At 43.5% G+C, this 24,456-nt stretch overlaps 1 protein-coding gene across 2 annotated transcripts in view; it reads right to left on the bottom strand.

Annotated features, from left to right (window-relative positions):
* Window positions 1-604: 604 nt before the first annotated feature.
* Window positions 605-24,456, bottom strand: part of CORO1C (coronin 1C) — a 79,101-nt gene continuing 55,249 nt past the window's right edge. For both annotated transcript variants that reach the window (XM_044244103.1, XM_044244104.1), the window contains exons 4-11: window positions 15,494-15,623; window positions 11,809-11,990; window positions 10,550-10,669; window positions 9,464-9,568; window positions 7,328-7,473; window positions 4,860-4,917; window positions 4,520-4,765; window positions 605-3,045 (exon numbers count right to left, since the gene is read on the bottom strand). In XM_044244103.1, coding sequence (XP_044100038.1) covers window positions 2,926-3,045; window positions 4,520-4,765; window positions 4,860-4,917; window positions 7,328-7,473; window positions 9,464-9,568; window positions 10,550-10,669; window positions 11,809-11,990; window positions 15,494-15,623 — 1,107 coding nt within the window. In that variant the 3' untranslated portion in view covers window positions 605-2,925. The remainder of the gene's footprint in view (window positions 3,046-4,519; window positions 4,766-4,859; window positions 4,918-7,327; window positions 7,474-9,463; window positions 9,569-10,549; window positions 10,670-11,808; window positions 11,991-15,493; window positions 15,624-24,456) is intronic.

The raw sequence follows: 24,456 nt of genomic DNA, 5'->3' as shown, positions 1-24,456 counted from the left end.
GCCATTCACTCATGTTCACAAACCTTTGGAAAAACCAAAGGGTGGGTGATTCCTTGCTACCATCACTGAAATGTCATGAGATGCTATTTTGCTGTAAAAAGGGAAGCTACAAAGGCCATGAAGTTCAAATGACCCTGAAACCCTCTGCTGGAATAAAAATCACAGCTAAGCCGAGAGGGCCGTACTTGTACTGAAGAAAGCAATGCTTTCAAAAGCACGGTCGGGGACTCAGCTGGTCGCAGCCACACTGTGAGCCAAGTGCAGTGGCGAGGGCTCTCTGTGCGGCCAGGTGCAGGTATCTCTCTTCCAACTGATGTGGCATTTGTATCCTTCCTTCAAAGCAGGGAAAGGGATGCCTCAAGATGAGATCATCTTCCCCAGATCCCACCCCTGGTAAAAGCTGGAGGCCTGCTAGAACCTGAGTGACACAGAGCCCTCACTCCGCTATACCCCACTCAACCTCCCCGTGTGGGAGTGCAGCAATGACCCCACCTCCCCTGTACTCACCCTTAGAGAGGAACAGTCGCCCAGCTGGTTCCACTGAGTCACAGAGGCTGTGAGCTGCCTCAGAGACAGCTGGGATGTGAAATAAACACGGACACCATTTTGTAATCAATGACTTTTATCTTTGAAAATGGAAGCAAGTGTTTTGACAGAATACTATGGCTGCTCTATAAGAGCCGATCTAGGAGTAATTCACTGGTTTTCCTCTGGGATAGCACAGCTTTAAAAAGAAAAAGAAGGGGGAAAAAAAGGAAAAGACACAACAGGAAGAATAATCCACAAAGCTTCAGGCGCCGACTCCAAGCCTGGCTGGGCATCCGTTCATTAAATAAGTCATAAGCTACACACTAAGATCAGGGTAATTTCTCCTTGCCCTCTGTCTTCTCTTTGAACCACATTTGCTATGGTGTTCCACCACCATCAACAGTTTCCTTTACTTAATTTGGTATCAGAACCTTAAAACATTTCTCAATCTTAAAAATGAAGGTCATCAGCAGATTACGTGGATAAAGAAGCATGTACAGGTTTGAGTATAAGTCACTGTGATTACTGTTTTCCTTACATCTCATTATCCACTCCAATATTACACACACACACACACACACACACACACACACACAACCACACCAAGCATTCAGAAGTTGTGGAGACAGCAATCCCAATACTGGGTAAAAACACGGTACCTGTCCTACAGGGACATTAGCTCCAGCTTGGCCGTGCATTCCAACCCACTGTCGCCACACTCCACCTCCATCCTGGCTCCGTTACAGATGCTCCCTGCCAGTCTCATCCCACACCGGCAGGAACAGGAACGAGCGCGCCCCTGGGTGGGCCCACTGGCACTCTATGTTTCATGTTCAACCACACTCACTCAGCCCTTCCCAGAGATTCCTTAAATCTTGTTCCTCAAGCATGCAAAATGAGAACATGGAAATGGGAGAGAAGTTCAGGATAACTTAGGAATGGAACAGGTCATCAGAGCTCAGTCGCTGGCCCCTGCGTCTGGGGAGCTTCTGTGTGAGCTGGAGGGGCACAGCAGGTAGGTTTGTGTGGAGAGCGCGCGAAAGGACAGGTCTGTACGCATTACCGCTACAGCAGAGCCTTGACCCCCTGGTCTTGCATCACGCTAGACCGTTCTCCTCACTCTCAATATTCAAGAGCGCCCTCCAGCCTCCTCTTAGCTGAATGTGGGGAGGGCTGAAAGGCAGGGAGGACAGAAGGACTGGCTGGGGGAGCCCTGAGAGAAGTGGCTGCATCCATGAGACCGCGGGAAGGGCAGGGGCTCCGGTGGTGCAGGGAGAGCTGCTGCTGCCTCCTGCACAGCACAGGGCCGGCATGGGATGTGCGGCAGAGCAGAGGATCACGGGGTGGGGGGGCACACACTCCCCTTCAGTTTCCCTAGGTCTTAGTCCCCTACTGCACTCAAGAGCTAGGCAAGCTGCTGAAATGGGCAAGAGGGAGCGCTCCACAGTGGCTTCTGTGGCTTCTTGTCCCCGGCACCCTTGTCAAGTATTGACTGAAACCTGAAACATGATGTTTAAAGTGATTAATGCAATAGATTCTATGTGTGTAACAAAACTGCAGAAACACATGCTAGTTTAGGTTAGATTATAATCATCTGAAGCACAGGATAACCAAGAAGTGAAATTCCATTCTGGTACAACCACCCAGTTTCTAGAAAAGAGAAAGGAAAGAAAGGAAGCAATACAATAGGAGCTTTTTTGATCAGAGACTCCATTAAAGGAGAGGGTGGTGATGCGAACCCACGTGATTTTTCAAGTCTTCCTTCTGTAGTCATGAGGATGACCAGGTTTGTGCTGCAAACGAGCCAGCACCATGTGGCTACTGCTCTGATTGTTCTCAGATGAATGTGTATACAAAATAATATCTTCATTTAGTTTATAAACATACACAGTGCTGTCCCTTTCAAATTAAGGAAAAAAAAAACACACACAAATACTGCAAAGTAGCAAAATACAAGGGGGAAAAAAAGCTACTTTTGGTTTTGGCAACATTAAAAAAAAAGAAATACAAAAAGCAATGTGGCATTGGTCCCTGTTTATAAAAAAAAGGTACTTGGGCACGACACTGAATCAGAATTGGTTGGTTTTCTAAAATTCAGAGTATCTGGGATTTTAAAAGTAGCACTTTTGTCTTTTAAAAGTTCGACAAGTCACATAACACTTAAAACATCAAAAAAGCTTTCTGATAAAAAGCTCAGCTTTTAAATCACATTTTGTTTCTGCAAATTTGGGAGACGAATTGAGTTCTTACTGGAATGTGGCCTATCGCTGGTTGACAAATGTGACACGGAATGTCTCCGAATGGCAGTGCCTCCCTTTCGCCCTCCCTGGGACCACGCCAACAACCAGCTACCAAGCACAAGTTCCTGCTCCCATTTTGGGGGTTGGGGGTGGACCTTCAGGCTGCGATCTTCGCCATCTGCTGTTCTAACTTGGAAATGCGCTCATCTTGATTGCAGATTGTGTCTTTTATAGATTTGATCTCTTTTAAAATCTCATCCAACTTGGCTTCGTTTTGCTAAGGAAACCAGGAAAGATGGTGGGGGTGGGGTGGAGAGACAAGAGGTTACTAAAACGCAGTAAACAAATCTTACCACAGTTGAGAATTTATAAGGCATACAGTCTAATTTTCTACTTTGGAAGTGGCAAGCCACAGGCACCAAACTGGGCCTTCCAAGAGAAGGCCACCTGTCGGCTGGTCAGCCCACCTGCCGCCCACAGCAGAACCAGGTTCCCAGAGCGCTGCACCCACTCCCTGTGCCTGGGCACTTACCTGCACTGAGACTCAGGACATAAACTGTGGGACAGGACCAATCCTTCCAGGGCTGCCCCACAGCCCAACCACCCCATGCAATGTCATGAGTAAATTCTTTCTTTTTTTTTTTTTTAAAAAGATTTTATTTATCTATTTGACAGAAAGAAACACTGCAAGAGAGAGAACACAAGCAGAGGGAGTGGGAGAGGGAGGCTTCCCACTGAGCAGGGAGCCCGAAAAAAGACCAGATCCCAGGACCCTGGGATCACAACCCAAGCTGAAGACAGATGCTTAATGACTGAGCCACCATAAGGAGTAAAATCTATGTGACCTGGGTCAGAGGTGACCTACCATCTCCCAGGAAGGGTCCTTCTTAGGAGTTAAACCCCCTGCCCTGCTTGCTAGAACTCTTCTGAAGAGGACTCAGTCTGTCCCAGGTGTGATTCATTTGGAAACCCTGTAAGCCATAGCACCTCACGTGGTTTCCTCAGTCACGGCCAAAGCAGCAGCTCCTCCAGGCACCTTGGCTCTTCATTCCACACACCCTCTTACTGACAACTCACTGCCCTTCCTCTGGCTCCCTGGGATCCTGCTCTACTCTCACCAACTCCCCACGCACACCCTGTCCTCCCTAGCTAGACCCTGTTCTCCCCCAACAGCAGCAGCACCCCCCAGAGGCCATGCGGGTCTCCTACATCAAGCTCTGGGTTCCCACCACTCCACTGAAATGGTTCTTGCCAAGAGGCCCAAGATCATCTTTGCTGCTAAGTCTCACTCACCACCAGATGCTTCTCTCCGTAACACCGAGTACCCCTGAACCCTCTCACCACGCTTTCCCCTTCCTGGGACCTTCTCTTCCCAGCACCTGCAGCCCCACACTCTTGTGTTTCATTTCTACCCCAATGAGACATCAATGTAAACATGGGGGAGAAACAGTTAAGAAAATACCCAAGCAGGGACACCTAGTGGCTCACTCAGTTAAGTGTCTGCCTTCAGCTCAGGTCTTGATCCCAGGGTCCTGGGATCGAGCCCCCCACATCGGGTTCTCTGCTCAGCAGGGAGCCTGCTTCCTCCTCTCTCTCTGCCTGCCTTTCTGCCTACTTGTGATTTCACTTTCTCTCTCTCTCCCTGTGTCAAATAAATAAATAAATAAATCTTTGGGGGGGGGACCCCTTTAAAAAAATAAATAAAAGCCCTGAGCCAGCCAAGCTCACTCTCCAGCTCCTGCAGTCCTTACCACACTAGCCGTGTCTGGGGTTTTCTTGGGGACACTGATCAGGTCGCACTTCTTATTTGCAGTGGGCTTGCTATCCAGAATGTTCTTCTTGACCACCTTGAGATCCCGGTTTTTGCCAGGAATGTATCCATGCTTTAAGGAGATGAGGACAGGATCTGCATTTTTCCCCTCAAACCACTCCTCTGCCTCCAGTGCTGCTTCAGGCCCCGCTGTGTCAGGATACAGGTCATCTTGGAAAAGGTCGGACTACAGAGACATTTTGGGAAAATCCTTAGGAAGACAGTCCTGGAATTTTAAAAATCTTTTTAAACATGAATTGCCTAGGAAACTGGGCACTTACCTTCCTGGGAACAGTCATGATAATAGGCTCACACTTCCTCTCATGAAGTTTGAAGAATCTTCAAGGGGGAAATAAAGGCAAAGTTGTATTAAGTGAAACAGGAGGCCAGATAACAGGCTTCCTGACCAAAAACTAATCTTCTACATTGCTGTATGGGATACGAAATGCTTTGCCAATCACCTTAGCAGATCTACCAGGGGAACAGGTACATTTTGTGTTCCTATTTTCCAGATGAAAAAAGAGAAGTCAAGAGAAACTGTGCTAGGAAATGGTGGACTAGAAACAAAAACCAGGAGAATTCTGTCTGCTTCTGGGGATGGTCCAACCCCAGTCATCTGGGGGCTGACCTGCCAAGGTGGAACCTCCACCACTGACAATGAGTCACTTCTGGAGAAGTCACCAAGTCAGCAGTCAGGAGAGCGCAAACACCCAATATTAGACAGCAACGATCTATGACTTGGAGGCCAGGTCTTCTGCCAACTAGAGGTGACTGAACATCTGTCAGCATAAAGAGGATTTTCAAAAAGGAAAACAATCTTAAGATTAAAATTTTGTCATCCAAGTTAACCACATCATGTCTAACGCTCAAGAAAAATTTGAAATTAAATGTGGGAAGAGTGGGAACCTCTGCAGTCAGCTTGGCGGTAAAAAAAAGACTGCCCATGGGGCGCCTGGGTGGCTCAGTGGGTTAAAGCCTCTGCCTTCGGCTCAGGTCATGATCCCAGGGTCCTGGGATCGAGCCTCACATCGGGCTCTCTGCTCTGCAGAGAGCCCGCTTCCTGCTCTCTCTCTCTCTCTCTGCCTACTTGTGATCTCTGTCAAATAAATAAATAAAATCTTTAAAAAAAAAAAAAAAAGACTGCCCTGGGACTGCCAGGCAGCTCAAGGACCGAGCACGGCAGCATGTCCAGCACAGCACCCAGCATCTAACGAATACTCAAGAAACACTTCCTACGTAGGAGGTGTCCTGAATGATTGTGCTTACAGACTTTTAAACTGTTAGATGACAGTAAAATAAAGGCCTTCCAAAATACTGGAGTCGATCTTAAGTTTGGATTCAATCTATTTTGAACCAAATTTTGATGAGATTGGTTTACACCATAATTTTGAATTATCTGTGACAGCTTTCCTTCACTAACTCCAGGTATAGAGAGTTAAATGTATTTAAAAAACAAACAAACAAACAAAATACTTAGAGTAATTAATATAAAAAGGGGCATCTAAAAATTATTTTTATTTTTCAAAGATGTATTACTTATGTGACTAGGACAGCATGGTTAGGCAGATGTCCTTAGACATGCAGTATTGTGGGGCACCTGGGTGGCTTGGCTGGTTAAGTGCCCGACTCTCGACTTTGGCTCAGGTCATGATCTCAGGATCATGAGATTAAGCCCCACGTCAGGCTCTGCACTCAGTGGGGAGTCTGCTTGAGATCTCTGTCTTTCCCTCTGTCTCTCTCTCTCTGCCCCTCCCACTGTATGTGCTCTCTCTCTCTAAAATGAATTCTAAAAAATTAAAAAAAAAAAAAAAAAGAAAAGAAAAGAAATCAAGTTTTCTACAAATGTGCGGTATGGCCACAGGCCTGATAGAGCAGTGCTAGTCATTCTGTTGTTTAAAATGGACAGTCAGTCATTCATGAGTCTCAGGGACTATCTTTTGTTGACTAGGAAGAGAAAAAGGCCTTTCCCCTAGGAAGACCACTAGCATTATGCAATATAAAATTTTGAAAAAACCACAGGGGTAGAGAAGCAGGAATTCTGTAACACAGCTGAACTTCCTGAATCAAGTTAACCCAACACCCAGCTATCGGTCTTTGGCTTCTCTAACAGGATCCACGAGGTTTACAATTCAGTTTGGAACTTGTCTGTCCCCCAACAGGGCAGAAAAACCATCTCTTCTTTCCATCCCAGGGGCAGGCTCTCCCTGCTTGCCTCCCAGGGACACTGGGCACAGCCTCAGCCTGAAGACAAGAGATGAAGGCTACAGTATTTGCCTAAGTCCGCAGTGCGCCTCGGCTAATCGATGCACCACAGGTTATGTAGTCTGAAGACTGGGGAGGAGCACAATTCAAGTAAATGATTTTGAAAGGTTCTTCACTGTTGTAGAAGTCCATGTTCCCGGGCACCTGAGTGGTCTGCCTTCAGCTCAGGTCATGAACTCCCGGTCCTGGGATCAAGCCCCGCATCAGGCTCCCAGCTTAGCTGGAGGTCTGCTTCTCCTCCTCCCTCTGCTACTCCCCCGCTTGTGCTCTCTCCTGTCTCTCTCTCTCTCTCTCAAATGAATAAATAAAATATTCTTAAAAAGTAAATAAAACTCCGTGTTCCTAAGTGTGGGAAGGAAACGAGATACCAAGTCCATGCCACCACAAAGGGCACACAGACTGGCTCCAGGCACGACAGGCGGAGGTACCGCTCTTGTGAAGCAGGCAGCACAGACAATCTGAAGACTTTACCAGACCGACTCTTTACCTGGCAATCTCACATTTGTTAACATCGAGTCCCCTCTTGGGCATGTAGCCCATCCCTCTCTGAGGCTCCTTGCTGCTGAATGTGTTGAGGTAGTGGACGTATGGGGATTCATCTGTGATCTCAAAATAGCGGATACTGCTGTCACCCTACAAGAAATCAGAGACAAGTTCATGCTGAATGTTACTTAAAGCATCTGGTTGAAGTGGGGTCTCTCTCTCCCCTCTAAGCCCCGCATTAATCGGGACTCTGCCTCAGGGGCCATTTGCTTTCTCTTCAGAGGAAGAGGGTATGATGGTTGCTCTTCCTGGCAAAGCAAACCCTCACTTATCAGATGCTAGAACGTCCTTCAAGCGGTCTCCTCCGCCTCCTGCTAAAGCCTCGAATTTGACTCCACTGAGCCTAGACACTAAGTCAGAGTCAGGGCAAAAATGTTAACACCTCTGGCCAAGCAACTGCAACTACAATTCAACTTCAAAGAACAAACAGAAGTCTGGACTGTGGAGAAGGCAGTGACGGATTCTCACTGGCAACAGAATGGTGTCGTTCACAGACCTGAGGGCACTGACATCGGCCAATCAGTAACTATAAAAAGTAAGATTTTTATAATTCAGAAACATTAAGAATAAACAGCTCTTAAATCATTCTTAATTCATTATTCTTAACTCATAGTAATTCTTAGTTCATAATTAAGATACTCACTAAAACATGAGTATCCTTTAACTTCGGAAGGCAGTGCTCTCTCGTAACCGTGTGTCAAATTCTGTGACACATTTGCTTAGAAAGGTCAGATGTTTTTGAAGATCTGAAGCATATGCTAGTCTCTCCAAGTATAACTAACTGTCACACAATTACACCAACCTGAACAATGAAGGCAAGGCTGCCTGCCAGAAGCAGCATGCTTGGTATGTATGTGTGTGCATGTGATAGAAATAACCAGGCAGTTTTATGCCCTTGCCTTCAAGCCTCTCATTTTGCATGGTTTCTACTTGTTTCAACGATGTAAATATCTAAAGCAATGGCGAAAAAGCTAAACACAGACTATCTGTTTCCTGCATACTCAAAACAACCTTCCACCTCATGTTAATAATATCTGGGTAACCGCTCCTGTTACTTGTTTTGATGTACTCTATGGCAGCTGTGAACATCTGAAGTAAAATGACTTTCCAGGAAACAGACAAGACCCCAGTTTCTAAGCAACTGAACTATGACAATGTAGAGAGCATGCTCAGTCAACTATGAGAAGGGAGACATCTCTGGCTCTACCTAGTAAGGGGCCATCTAACAGGTTTGAGGCAAATACATCAACAGCTCCAGTTGCATTAATTCATTTATTTCAACTACAAAAATTCTAAGGAAAACGGAACCTACGAAAGAAGAAGGAACTTTCAGGTTACTTCCCACTAAAAAGAAATAATCATCATCAATCTGGCAACACCGTAGTTAGGGAGATTGTAAGGCAGGAAGGTAGGCTTTTCTGATTTCAGTGTGGGGTCTTCCTGTAACAAGTGTCACCTTCTGAAAGTAGGCAGACCACATATTTTTCAAGCTCAGGGCCCTAATGCTGAGCTCCAGGAACAAGAAAAACATCCTGGAGCATCTCTGAGGCCTTCAAAAGCTCCTATCCACAAAGCACTATTCTCCCTACAAGTCCGCGGCATGTGGCGTAAGGACCTACATGCCAACGGAGAGCTCCTCAGCGGATTTCAGCATTAGATGCAGTGACCTCATTACTCATTCGTCACACCATTACAGAGCAATCTAAAATCCCAGATCCCACGGCACCAGAGGTGAAAGGACATCAGCGTGTCCTCTTTTTCTCATTAGAGTGCCTGAGCAAAAAAGCTATCCCTGTCAGCATCTGTCCCAACACCAGAGCCCCATCCCTGCTGCAGTCAGAAGTCCTGAACACAGTATGTTATCACCACACAAATGACAAGTTCAAAGGGTCCAGTCTCAAGACTGAAAACACACCAAAATCACTGGTCCTCATTTTAGCTTAAGAAATCAGAAATCAGAAAATCAGACAAATTAAAATATTAAAATGATGTAAGGCACTGTGTAACTACTACATCTCTGAAGGATACTTTTCCTCTTACAAGATTAAATTTAATATGAAACATTAAAATGACTGTTTACCTTTCCACATAAGTAAATGATACTGGTGTCGGGGTCATAGAAGGGCAGCAATACCCCATTGCTAGTGTCCATTTCATGAAGAGCAATTGGTTCCTGCATGTTTTTCTGGGAAAAAGATACAAATATATGTATTTGTATACATATACTTTATAAGGGGAATCATTCTTTTATCCCTAATTACGTGAGCAATTTCCTAGAGTAATGAAGCTTTAACAATGCACATATAATATTCATACATGTAGATGCCAACTCAAACACATAAATACCAATTTCCCAACCCACTGAAAACTGTCAATCTGACAACATCAATGTACACATTGGTGTGATTCCATGACAAAGATGAGACAGACGGCCCTTGTCCTTTGTAGCTATCTTTTTTTCTTTTTTCTTTTACTTTTTTAAAAAATGTATTTCTTTAGAGTAGGCTCCATGCCCAATGTAGGGCTTGAACTCATGACCCTGAGATCAAAAGTCACACACTCCGAGTCAGGCAGGCACCCTATTTTCTTTTTTAAAAGAAATGTTTCTTATTGCAAATACACATTCTTTGTTAAAAGTTACAGAAAGACCATAAAAATCATCCCATATTCCATAATTCCACAGTCCAGTGGGTAGCAAAAACAATGACCGTTTTTGTCTACTTCCTTCCTTCCTTCCAACACACACACACACACACACACACACACAGACTGAGATCATACTGTGTATTCAGTTTTGTTATTTTTTCACTTATGCTATTCTCAACATTTTCCTAAGCATGACTATTTTGATTTAAACATTTGATCAAATTCTTTATAAAATAAAGTTCGGAACTTGTTTCCCAAGTCCCAAACACGGCTTTTTTGTGCATTCTTTTTTAAAAAATGCAGTCAACACAGACTGCTTCAGAGGATCAAGAACCCATTTTGTAATACATGTAAAGCACTAAGTCTCCGGTGAGGATGAGAATGTCCACCCAATTAAGACCAGCAGAAGTTCAGGAAACTACACTAAGAATCCTGTAATCCATTTATCCACCCAAAGACCTGCTCAGAAAAGAGAGAAAGCTCAAGTGTAAACCAGTGGAAAGGCTGGGAAGGGGCATACCGGATTCCAGAGAGCCAGCTGCCGCTCACTCATGCGGCTGAAACCAGTGGTAAAGACATTCCCGTCAGCCAGAAAGATGGCTCTCATGGGTCTTGCTCCTTCATGTGCTTTCTCCTTCTCCTGGGGGACCAAGAATAATGTGCATATTATATTCAAACTGCAAGAAAGGTGAGGTGAGGTGGAGTGGGGTGGGAGAGTGGGGGCTCATACACTAAATCCAACCCATGCTGCCCATGCCATTCAGATTACCAGGCATGCACGTGTATGTGTGTAAGCTTCCTCCCAAGATGAGAAAACAAAGAGACTATGTAATTTGGTCCCTTAGCTAGTGAGTAAGCAAAAATGCCAGGAGTTGACTCAAAAGCCTCACTCCTTCACCATGCCCTACTGCCAACCCAAGTCCATGCCCTGCAAAAATAAAAAACATGAAAGGACTGCCAGATGTCTGTTTCTCAAGAGGATAACCTGGAAGTTGGATATACTCTATGGTTTCCACCAAATTCACTGGACAGAAGGAAGTCTAGTTCAGTTAACCCCCTTCCTTAGTTTCATTTGTTCATTGAGAGTGCACTAGTAGTGAGCCCTGGAAGGTTCTAATGGAGAAAGCACTTGGCGCAAAGCCGGGCAAGTCCCCAGTGCTCAGTAAGCACTAGTCACAACAGCCAGCCAACTCTTAAGAGGTAAAACTGCCAAAGAACCAGCACCTTCCAGAGTGAGGCAAATGCAGGACCAGAGACCGGGGCTGATGCAAGACATTCTGGGATCCAGCACCTGCTGTTTCAACCCCAGCTCAAGTCCCAAATGCCCACCACCTTCTGTCTGCTGAGGCCTACTCTGAGTAGCAGAAACTGAGATACTGAGCTAAAGAGAACCTGTGGCATCCCTGTGAGGTACTCTGACGATGGCTGCAGGAAGAGGCGGGGATCTGTACTGAACACTAAGCCAGGAAAGCAGTTAACTGTTTAGGTTAGCTGATCTAGACTTGTAAATTCTCAAGGCCTCTAGTGAACTGATAAAAAATTTGTTTCTTTTTGAAAAATGGTCACCAAGTGAGAGGTAAGACTTGTGTAAATGCCAGAATGTCCAGCTCTGAAGGGTGGCTGGGAGGCAGAAGCCTATATAAGGCTCTGTGGATTCAGGTCCCGCGTCTGCACACAAGGCTCCGCTGACCAGGGGCGAGACTTCTATAGCCTGCCTTAACAAGTTCACACTCACTGAAGTGGTACCAAGATGGGGGGTTTTATCCCAAGCATACTTACAGCAACGATCTCTTGTTTCCTAGGATCGATTACTCTCACTTTCTTGTCTTTGGAAGCTGTGCAGATCAGACTGCCATTCCGGTTCCAGCTCACGTTGTAAATCATATCTGAATGCATATCATCCAAGTTTATAAGGGGTTCCCCTGTTCCCACATTCCAGATGATGATGGCATTATCACAGCCTGAAAGCAAGCAAAGCCACACCCCTCAGAGACTAGAAACACCTATACAGCAACACTTGAAAGCTACAAATACAGTGAGGGGACATACGCACAGAAAGACAGACACTGATTTTAAGTGGCTCTATTTACTTGCTGGGAGTTAGAAACTCAAGCGACAAAGAAAGGACATCTATATAAAAGAAATGTGTTAAAGGGAAAACATGGTTTGCTAAGTTTGGGTTCATCTGAAACAAACAAAAAGCAATGGCAAGAGAACTCTAAGAAAATAAAATCCCATGTTTTTTCAGAGTTAGCTGGGGCCAGTGGACCCCATGTGATCTTAAGCTTCCCTTTTCTAGTAAAACCAACATCAGAATGAATACAGTTTACTTCTTCTCCAGCAGAACTAAAAATAAAGAGTTTAAATACCTGTGTAGAACACGCAACAAAAATGTGGGACAAGCAGGTTATTCAGATCAGTAATACTATAAAACATGGTCTTATATCAAAGCATGGCAAATCAAGTAAGCGGAAGGGAAATGCATGTGCTCACAATAGGTCTTTATCTTTAAAACCGGAGAGAAACAGGTCAAGATCAAAGTCCAAACTGTAATCAAGCAGGCCTGTGGATTCAGAAGCTGATCCCTGAAGAGGCCACGTGCTGATGCAGCCACACCTCTCTGCTCACCCACTCCACTTTCCTTCAGGCATCAGGCGCCAAGGCCCCTTTATTTTATTCATTCATTCATTCATTCATTCATTTATTTATAAAGATTGATTTACTTTAGAGAAGGGGTGAGGAAGGGCAGGTGAGAAGAGAGAATCTCAAGCAGGCTCCCTGCCGAGTGGGGAGCCAAGAGAGACTCAATGCCAGGACCCTTGGACCATGACCTGCCCCAAAGGCAGATGCTCAACTGATTCAGCCACCTAGGTGACTCACCCAAGACTAATCCTTAAAAAGCAGGTGCCATTTGTTGCTTCCAGGACAAGGAGGAAGCAAAATAAGGGATGGATATCCTGAAGATAAATTCTTGCCAATAAGCCAATTTTGTGAGCCGTTCAAAAAAAAAAATCACGTAGCCACTGATAACCAGACACCTAAATTGTCTGTGGGCTAGAAACACGAGACTGGGGGTGGGGGGGGGAGCCTGCGCAACAGTAAAGCTGCAGCTGAACCCTGGGGTGAGACTTGACCCTTCCTTTGCCTTGTGCACCAGAGGCAAATGGGTAACTTCAGCCACCATGGATGGATCATGTAGTCGTAAAATATGCACAACACTGCCATCAACCGTTCTCCTTTGCCTGTGAAAGGCAGAATGGGGATCAGTCAGCTGATGTTCGACCTTGATGACAAGGGGCTGCAGAAAAATTTCCACGATGGAATTCCACCTCTGGAACTATTTTATCTCCTTATCAGACTGAGTAGAACATCAGGAGGGTTCCCAGGTAGTCACTTGTGATTTTAACTAAAAACAGAGTTTTAGATAGCATCTTTTTTGAAAAGTAGCCCTTGGTTTCAATAGGTACCTGGTGTTTTTTTAACTTACCTTATTATATCATAAACACCCTCTATTCCTAGTTAAAAACTCAACTGTCCCTTTCCTTTTTACTGGTGAGGGGAAAGATTTTTAAAATTTTACTAACATTTGGGGCGCCTGGGTGGCTCAGTGGGTTAAAACCTCTGTCTTCGGCTCTGGTTGTGGTCCCAGGGTCCTGGGATTGAGCCCCACATCAGGTTCTCTGCTCAGCAGGGAGCCTGTTTCCTCATCTCTCTTGCTCTGCCTGCCTCTCTGCCTACTTGTGATCTCTATTTGTCAAATAAGTAAATAAAATCTTTAAAAAACATCCTACTAACATTAGTACTCCTTTTTTTTTATAAATCAATTTAATTATGGTATCATTTACATACAATCCAATGCACCCATTTTAAAAGTATATATTTGCTAGATTCTGACAAATTCTGACATTTTAAAAGTAGCATTTGGGGGGCGCCTGGGTGCTTCAGTGGGTTGAGCCTCTGCCTTAAGCTCATGTCATGATCTCAGGGTCCTGGGATGGAGCCCCACACTGGGCTCTCTGCTCAGCGGGGAGCCTGCTCCCTCCCTCCTCTCTCTCTGCCTGCCTCTCTGTCTACTTGTGATCTCACTGTCAAATAAATAAATAAAATCTAAAAAAAATAAAATAAAGGTATAAATTTGCTAAATTCTGACAAATGTATATATTCATGTAGCCACCATCACAATCAAGATACACAACATTTCTGGGACGCCTGGGTGGCGCAGTTGGACGGACGACTGCCTTCAGCTCAGGGCGTGATCCTGGAGTCCCGGGATCGAGTCCCACATCAGGCTCCCAGCTCCATGGGGAGTCTGCTTCGCTCTCTGACCTTCTCCTCACTCATGCTCTCTCTCACTGTCTCTCTCTCTCAAATAAATAAAATAAAATCTTAAAAAAAAAAAAAAAAAAAGATACACAACATTTCCATCATCCCATGAGGCTCCCTTGTGACCTTTGTATTGCTTCTATAAAAGATAAAATCTCAAACTGCAGACAGAGGACAAGATTTCTATAGGATAACACTTGGAAACTACTCAAGTGGCAAACCAAGAGGAACACTAAATCCTGATTCGAGGGTTCACTGCAACACTGATCAACAGTGTAAAAAAAAAAACCCAGAAAATGTCAATGTCCCGAAATAGGGGCCTAATTAAATAAATGAAGGTATCCAGACAATGGACTATTAATGGCGGTGTTAAAAAATCACAGGAATGGGGAGCCTGGGTAGCTCAGTCAGTTAAGCACCTGCCTTCAGCTCAGGTCACAATCACAGATTCCTGGGATTGAGCCCTGCATCAAGGTCCCTGCTCAGTGGGAAGTCTGTTTCTCCCTGTGACCCTCATCCTGCTCTCGAGCTCTCTCACTCTCAAATAAACAAAATCTTAAAAAAAAAAAAAAAAAAATCACAGGAATAACATTTAATGACACAAAAACAGAACCAGGACACCACTAAGCACAGAAAGCAAGTCACATGTAAAGTTTCTGAACCCATCTTTGTAGGTAAAATCATCTATGTGCATGAAAGTACCTTCTGCAAAGAAACATCAATGATGATATTCTGGGTGGTAGTTGGATTACAAATGATTTTATTTTCCCCTTTTTAACAGAAGAAGGAGATTTGCCTAACAAGATCTGCCTGAAGTTGGCAATAACATTCAGAGCTGGTACCCCAGGTTCCCACCAGGGATCCTCCTGCTATCTAAGGAGTAAACTAAAACTGTGGTCCAGGAAAGGCCCCAACAGGAGCCATGAATCTGCTGGAATGTTAGGTAAGAATGTATCTTTTCATTTCTCTGGGGAAGAAGTCTTGAATCAGACTACCCAATTAGCCTTCAACACATAGCTGTGTGTATGTGGGCAGCGGGGCCGGAGAGCCACCACATCTCAGCCCCTCATCATCGATTCCCAGTGCGCTGCCTCAGATGTGCACAGCACACATCAAAACACTGGTTACTGTTCTCTCCTACCTGCGCTAAGAAGGACATTGCGGGCAGTCGGATGCCAGGCCACAATGCCAACTCTCTTCGAGTGGCCTTCTAAAATCACCACAGGTTCGGTCAGGGAAAGGGTAAGTCCATTTTCTGGGATCTGCCACACCTGTTGGGAAAGAAAGCAAGAGGGATCGTGAGGGATGATCTTTCGTTGTCACCTTTCCTGTGACCATCCAGTTTGCTGACCTGCTCTGTATAAACAGAACACACACTGGTTTTTGGATGAAAGATCCAAAGAATACTGTACACTGACTCTATGCAGGTTTTTAAAAAATGGAGTAGAATATTAAAGATCAGAACACCCGTCAAGCCTACAAAATGTTGCTTCTCCACTTGTACTTAACAGTTGAGATTTTATTTTAAATTCCCTGTTAAATTCAAAACTCTCCAGTTAGAAGCACGGAAGGAAAAACAACAACAACATCAATGTAAGAAGAAGTGAAGCACCCATGAGAAGCAGCACTGGGGTGACAGCTCCCAGTGAGGCCAGGGTTCTGAGGGGAGAGCAAACTCCACCCACCAGGGCTCCTAAGGGACAGTGTCATTTTTAAAACACCATGTTTTCTGTGATTTTACATTTGGAAAATACAAATATACATAATAGCTCTGTAATATCTAACACAGAAAAATCTTACAAAGAAAAAAATAAACCGGCCTCATCAAAATTAAAAACTCTGCCTTTCAAAGAACACAAAACAGTGAAAAAGAATGTATTAAAAAACTCTTAACGAATCAATAATGAAAGGAAAATAACCCAATTTTTAAAATGGGCAAGGGATTTATTTATTTTTTTTAAAAAGATTTTATTTATTTATTTGACAGAGAGAGAGAGAGAGAGATCACAAGTAGACAGAGAGGCAGGCAGAGAGAGAGAGGAAGGGAAGCAGGCTCCCTGCTGAGCAAGAGCCCGCTGTGGGACTCGATCCCAGGACCCTGAGATCATGACCTGAGCCGAAGGCAGCGGCTTAACCCACTGAGCCACCCAGGCGCCCTGGGCAAGGGATTTAAATAGAATATTTCTTCAAGAAGGATATACAGATAGTTTAAAGGCACATGAAAACATGCTCGTCATTATTAGTCATTAGGGAAACGCAAAGCTAAACCACAATAAAACATCAGTTCATACCCAAGGCTATAATCAAAAGACAGACAGTGAGTGCTGGTGAAGATGGGGGGCAATCAGAACCCCCTACACCACTGGTAGGAATGTAAAATGGTGTGGCTACTTTGAAAAAGTCTGGCAGTTCTCAAATGTTATAACACAGAGTTACTATGTGGCCCAGCAATATCACTCCCAAGGTAATGCAAGAGATATGAAAATACATATCCACACAAAAATCTGTACATGAAAGTTCACAGCAGCATTATTCATGAATGCCAAAATGCAGAAACAACCCAAAGGTCCAGCAACTGAGAAACGGATGAACAAAATGTGATATAGCTATACAGGGGGAATACTACTTGTCCATGAGAAGAAACTAAATACTGATTCATGCTAAAACATGGATGAAGCTTGAAAATATAATGCTAAATAAAAAAAAAAAAAGCTAGTTCTTGGGGCGCCTAGGTGGCTCAGTGGGTTAAAGCCTCTGCCTTCGGCTCAGGTCATGATCTCAGAGTCCTGGGATCGAGCCCCATATCGGGCTCTCTGCTCAGCAGGGAGCCTGCTTCCTCCTCTCTGCCTGCCTCTCTGCCTATTTGTAATCTCTGTCTGTCAAATAAATAAATAAAATCTTTAAAAAAAAAAAGCTGGTTCCAAAAGACCACATATTACAAGATTCTGTGTATATGAAATGTCCAGAACAGAAAAATACACAGAAACAGAAAGTAGATTAGTGGTTGCTTAGTGCTAGTGACTCAGAGGTAGGGATAGCTAAGGGATACAGGGTTTCTTTTTGAGGTGATGAAATGTGCTAAAATTGTCTCCTGTGATGGTTTTATGTATCTGTAAATAAATTAAGACCTTAAATTGTACACTTTAAGTGGGTGACCTGTATGTGAATTATAGTTCAATGAAGCAGTTTTAAAAATCCTCTTGACTGGTGAAGACACACACAAGATTCATCGTATCTTAACTGGGAACGTGCCTGGGTAGCAGAGGGGGATTGGGATGGGAAAAGCATTAGACGGAAGGGACAAAAGACTTTGACAGTGGAAGACCTGAATTCTAACAGGCTAAGAGACACCCTCTAAGAAGAAAGAAACAAGACACCACTAAGCTGAGTAGCACTAAGAATCCTGTAGAAAAGGCATTAAGCAATATTTAAGTTTGTGAAAAGGCTAAAGTTTAAAATAACTATCTTCTTGTATATGGAGATTAAAACACATTAAGTTAATATATTTAAAATATATATTATATATAAAATATATAATATATTATGTATTATATAAAATATTAAAATATATTATATTATAATATAAAATATATTTAAAACAATTCAAATGTTTTAAGTAATATATTAAAATAAGTAAATTTACCACCAAAGATTTTAAGGAACTAGTTTGTGAAAAATTTAGAACTTGCCAGTGAACAATCATGCTCAACAGTGGAACAAGTGAGAAACAGAATTTTCCTTTGTTGGGGATTTTTAAGGAGACAAACAACTGTCTGTTTTCAACTGCTTAGGGAAGGCAGAGATCTGGTTTAGATGAGTGTTTAAGGTTCAGCTCAGTTCTGCTGTCCTGCAAAAAATTAGAAGAAAAAGTTTGCCATCCTCAAGAATGGGAAAAAGTCACGAATTAAGTGATCTTTCATTCTTACAGCTAAATTCTGCCAGGCTAACTATAATCCCTTATGCCAATCATGGCAAAACAAATGTGCCTTCTAAGGGCCCAAGTCTAGATGTCACCTGATTTCCCCTGAACTCTCATCATTCAGCAAATTTTAAACAATGCAGTTGTGAACAAGCACAGAGGGCAAAAGAAAACCTACCTTGCCTCTCTCCACTAGACAGACTGACCCGTGTCTCTCCAGCATCATAGGTTTGCTTTCATCCTGATATACACCCTTTACTTTTAGTGAAGGGTTTATGATTAGTCAAACAACTCCCAAATTGAACTTAACTATCTGAATGTAGAACAGGTCTTGGGATTTTTTTGTTTGTTTGTTTGTTTTAACAGAAAGAACAGAAAACTGATTTGATCAAAGCCTAAAGTCACAGAGAAACTATTATGAAATGGGACTTTAGTGACTCAACAGGAAATGCATTTTCCAAACCGAATTCTGACCCGGGCTTAGAACTGGAGGAGTGGTACCACCACCTGCCATCTCCAGATGGCACCACAACCACAGGCTGCTGGCTGCTCTTACAAGGACCAGAAACCTCTGCACCCTGTATTTGACTCTGACCACAATTAAATACTGTGCTTTCTAAATCCCTAATGAAGCGTGAAGTGAGGGAAGTCTTTGTTAATAGTCAGCATTGCCAATCTTAAATATGAGGGGAGAAGCAGAGCCCATAACGGGACTTTACCTTTTCCTATCTCCTTCTTCATCCATGTTTTCCTTGAATTGCAAGGAAATTTTAATGATGGAGCAAAAACAATTACAATGTAATTTTTTAAATGAGGAAATTCTGTTCCTTTTTTAATCTCACCTTGCAGATTCAATGGTTTCTAACCCATTTTACCACCTCAGTCACTCATTCACACAGCGCATCTCTTGAGTAGCTTCTATCAGGCAGGCCTATTACCAGGCAAGAGGGGAAGGGGTGACTACACACAGGCTCTGCAGTTGAGGGGCTTACTAACAAAAAGCAGAGATTTCTAAGAGACCAAAAATCAAAGGCCAGTGGTATGATGTAGAAGGCTGTGCCGTGGGCTCCAGAGCCAAACAGACCCTGGTTCAAATCCTGCCTGGGACACTTACAGCGATGATCTTGGACAAACAACTCAATGTCACTGCACAGAAGAAATGAATACTTACACTTTCTAGGCCTGCTGTGGGAGTTACATGAGTTTGTAAGCCCTAGAACGGTGCCTGGCATACAGTCAGAGACAGAACAGTATAGTGGTTAAGAGAACATGGACTCCAGAACTAGAACAGACTGCCCAGTTCCTGATTCAGCCCCGTATCAGCTACCTAACCTTGGAGACATTGACCTAAATTTTCTGAGCTTTACGCTTTCTTCATCTATAAAATGGGAAATAAGTAATCTGCTTTCAATACATGTTGTTTTGAGAAGCAATGTGGCAGTAAGAATCTAAAGTATTTAGAATAATGCCTGTCATAAGGCAGGCTCTTCCTAAGTGTTAACTATTGCTACTGCCTGTATTATGTGCCAGGAAACCACAGAGTATGTAACCAAAGCTACACAGGTGTAAGACAAGGACTGCACAAAAATGCCAAGTGTCATGAAGTGACCTTCTTGCTCTCCAGTCTGGTGCATCCAGGAAGACTCTGAAGGGATGGCCTCTAACAAGGAACAGGAGTTAGGTGACAGGAAGAGGAGGAAAGAAGGAAGGAGTAACACAGACCTGAGGATTTCCAATGGGAGGTGTCAGTGACTAGAAAAGTCTGTGAAACTAAATGAAAAGATGACGGAACTCTTGACTTCTCTGATAAATAAAGGTGGTGGTGTTCTGCACTGTGGACTGTGGAAAAGGACTGAAGACCCGTAAACTTTTCCACATAAAGCATGCACACTGCTTGGCTGGTGCGCATTGGCCCTACTCACAGGCCTGTCGTTATGTGGCTCTCTGCCCTTCGTAGGGTTGTCTGAGGCTTCCAGGCAACGGCCTTCTTATTTGGGCTGAAGAAGTCTTGGCTCCTGAAGCGCAGGGACAACAAAGCAGAACTCCCACTTGGTACAGGTTTAGTCTTCTTGTGCATAAGCTGGAATATAGCCTGGTGTGGCAGAAAGGACGCCAGCTTGGATGCCAGAAGACACGGCCTCCCAACAGAGCTAGGACACCAACTGGCTGTGTTAACATTAAGAACAGACCTCACTTCTGGGAGCTTCAGCCTCCTTATTTGGTATGGGGCCAGCAGCAGCTCTCCATACAGGTGTTAAAGGATACACGAAAAGAGCTAAAACATTCTGCTACCTGAAGCACTCCCCTGATGTGAGATACTGAAAAGATACTGAAAACAGGGTGACCTCTGACAAACCAGTTGCTGTCTGGGGTGGTGTTCCGTAAGCTGTAAAATGGGACATACTCTTGGCCTCACTTTGCTGTTATAATGATTAAATGTAATCATGCACATAAGGGCTTATAAAACGTTGGCTTGCCCCCCCCCAAAAAAAGGCTTACTATGTTCACAATTATTTTTCTTGCTGTTTACTAGAACCACGCATATATTTTTAGGTGTGAACACCAGAATTTCTTTCATAAGCCTTGTCTTCAAACTGACTCAGCACTGTACCCAACTATTTAATTTACATCCAAGATATGATGTGTGAAAGCTCTAGTACATGCCTAGACCGATCAGCACAAAGGAGAAAAGCTCTGATTTCAACACAGGTCTATTAGCTTTTCTCTGTTTCATGTTTAACCACTCAAACCACTATTCTAAAACCAAAGAGCTTTTTCAAAAACCTGTCAGTGAGGAGAGGAAAAGAGGCACCATCCATCCTCTGCTGTACCCAGACTGAGCATCTCAGCACACCAGGGATAATAAGCTCTCTCTCTCTCCTCCAGTTGAATTTTTGCTTTGTTTTGATTTTTAAATAATACTGTGTATTCCTCAAATTTCCTATTTGGACTAGACATTGCTATGGCAATGCTGTGTTTCAAAACAAAACAAAACACGTCATCACTCCCAAGGGCTTCCAGATGAAAAAGCGAATCAATCAGTAAAAACCCATCATGGTTCTGGAAAAAAAATAACTTGAAGCACATTTTCATGAACTAATATATCACCGGAATCCTTTTCAACATGTGAAATTCTGAGAATGTAAAAAGGGACAGTTCTGTAGAATAGTTCCAGTAAGAAAAAAGTGCTGAATGGGGCGCCTGGCTGGTTCAGTCAGTAGAGCCTGTGACTCTTGATCTCAGTCAGGGCTGTGAGTTCAAGCCCCACACTGGGTGTAGAGAAGACTTAAAAATAAAATCAAGAAAGAAAGAGGGAGAAAGAAAAGAAAAGAGAAAAAAGTGATGAAAATTAAGGAACTTGGGTTTCTCTCGAAGAGTAATTTTGAAGCACAATTCATTGATAGTTTTGGGTCTCAAACACAGGGCAAATCTAAAGCACACACGAAGCTTTTCCAGACACTGCTTCTCCACTTTAATCACCCCCAGGTACTAAAGTTATAGCCATAAAAAGGGTTACTCCCCACCAAAGGCCCTACACTTTTTAAATGCTAAGGAAACCAATTCCAAAGGGCAAATAAAGCCTCCTCAAGAGACAGGAGGGGGCTTACTGAGCCCACGAGAGCTGCAGAGCCTTAGGCTTCCCCACAGAAACTGCCTCCAAGAACCAGGCTGGTGAGAACAACACAAGTTTTGGGAAAATCCAGAACTGAGAGCTCATTTCGAATGTCCCCAGGTTAAAATACCTGCTGGTAAAGGGCCCGCTGCAATCTGCACAAAGGGGAAAGAACATGAAGCCTGAGAAAGACCAAGGAATTCACTCTCCTCACCAATGACAATACCACTTCCATTTGTATTTAGAGGCAAAAACTGTATTGGGAAAATCTGTCACAGAAGCAACGATGTGCAAAATGGGGAGTTTACTTCTGTTGACTTCTAGTGTAAGACTGATTTGGGAGAAGGGAAAAGTGTCCCTTTGAACTACTAGCCGGAAATGGGTAACACAAACACGCTGTTTCCAAGATCTTTCCCTCTCCCAGATTCTGGAAGAAACGATGACTGCAACTCACAGTTTGAATCAGCCATTTCTTAGATTTGTGTTTGATTACTCCCTGCAGATAAGGAACAATGGTGAGTCAGTATCAATCACTAAACTTAACTTGGCTGCTCTTCCTATTATTTAAAACAGTAATGTTTTCCTGGAGCTAAACTTTTTCCAAGTCAAATACTTAGTAGCCACAATCTTTAAAACTCTCTATGAGAGGGGCGCCTGGGTGGCTCAGTGGGTTAAGCCTCTGCCTTCGGCTCAGGTCATGATCCCAGGGTCCTGGGATCAAGCCCTGCATCAGGCTCTCTGCTCAGCGGGGAGCCTACTTCCCTTCCTCTCTCTCTGCCTGCCTCTCTGCCTACTTGTGATCTCTGTCTGTCAAATAAATAAATAAATAAAATCTTTAAAAAAAAAAAAAACTCTCTATGAAAAGGTACTGTTGGAGAAAAGAACTCACAATATAAGAAGTCTGGAAAACCTAGAAGCAGATTATAAATTCTGGGAGGAGGATTTATATAATTGCTTTCTGCCAGTGCGAGACACTGCTTCAAAAGGTAATAAATTAAAGGTAAACTAAACCAATATAATTTACTTTTAGACCACTTAAAGAAGTCATCCGTATTTTCTTTTTAAGATTTTATTTACTTATTTGACACAGAGAGAGAGAGAGAGAGAGCGCGATCACAGGCAGGCAGAGAGAGAGGAGGAAGCAGGCTCCTTGCTGAGCAGAGAGCCCCATGTGGGGCTTGATCCCAGGACCCTGAGATCATGACCTAGACCCGAAGGCAGAGGCTTGACCCACTGAGCCACCCAGGCATCCCAGAAGTCATCTGTATTAATGATAAGATGTGAAACACACACACACACACACACACACACACACACAGGGGTATTATGCAGCCATCAAAAATGAAATCTTGCCATTTGCAATGATGTGGATAGAACTAGAGGGTATTATGCTAAGCGAAATAAGTCAATCAGAGAAAGACTATTATCATACAATCTCACTGATCTGAGGAATTGAGAAACAGGCAAAGGATCACAGGGGAAGAGAGGAAAAAATGAAACAAGACAAAACCAGAGAGGCAGACAAACCATAAGAGACTCTTAAATCTCAGGAAACAAACTGCAGGTTGCTGGAGTAGAGAGAGTGGGAGGGATGGGGTGGCTGGGTGATGGGCACTGGGGAGGGTACGTGCTATGGTGAGTGCTGTGAATTGCATAAGACTGATGAATTATAGACCTGTACTCCTGAGGCAAATAATACATCATATGCTAAAAAAATATTGTTTTACTTAGAAAATCTTAGTCTACTATGTAGTGCTATCTGCTGTTCTTATAACAAGAAATACAACTAATTTTTTTTCCAAATTAAAAAAAGTCATCTGTAAAAGATGAAGGGAATATACCATCAGCATAAACCTACAATCAAAAGGACATTGCTGTCACTGAATCAATGCTTGCCAAATTAACAAATCAATGCTTAAATGCTTAGGACTTAATGGAATTAAAACTATAAATACAAAAAGCTTTCAAAATAAATAAATGTAAGGGCACATTTTGAGTGGCACAGGGTTGAGCGTCCAACTTGATTTCGGCTTGCATTATCATCCCAGCGTTGTGTGATGGAGCCCTTGCAAAAGGACCTGTGCTGGGCATGGAGACTACTTAAGATTCTCTTCCTCTGCCCCTCCTCGCTCCACTACCCTCAGTGCACCCCTGCCCGCATACATGTTCTTTCTTAACAAACAAAACAAAACAAAACAAAACAAAACAAAACCTTAATTCTTTTACAGTTCATTTAGCAAAGTGGTTCTATTGTATTTCTTTTTTTTTTTAAAGATTTTATTTATTTATTTGACAGAGAGAGATTACAAGTAGGCAGAGAGGCAGGCAGAGAGAGAGGAGGAAGCAGGCTTCCCGCCGAGCAGAGAGCCCGACGCGGGACTCGATCCCAGGACCCTGAGACCATGACCCGAGCCGAAGGCAGCGGCTCAACCCACTGAGCCACCCAGGTTTCTTAAACTGAATATTTGCTCAAGATATTCTTACTGCTATGAACCCACTACAGGTATACTGAAAAAATACTAAATGTTTTATATGTATAGTTTCCTTTCTGTTGTTATTGTTACTATTACTT

Source organism: Neovison vison, chromosome 3 (assembly GCF_020171115.1).
Source record: "Neovison vison isolate M4711 chromosome 3, ASM_NN_V1, whole genome shotgun sequence".
In the NCBI taxonomy this organism is placed as follows: domain Eukaryota; kingdom Metazoa; phylum Chordata; class Mammalia; order Carnivora; family Mustelidae; genus Neogale; species Neogale vison.
Note: the sequence above shows the minus strand (reverse complement) of the source record. Positions and strands in the feature narration are given on the sequence as shown.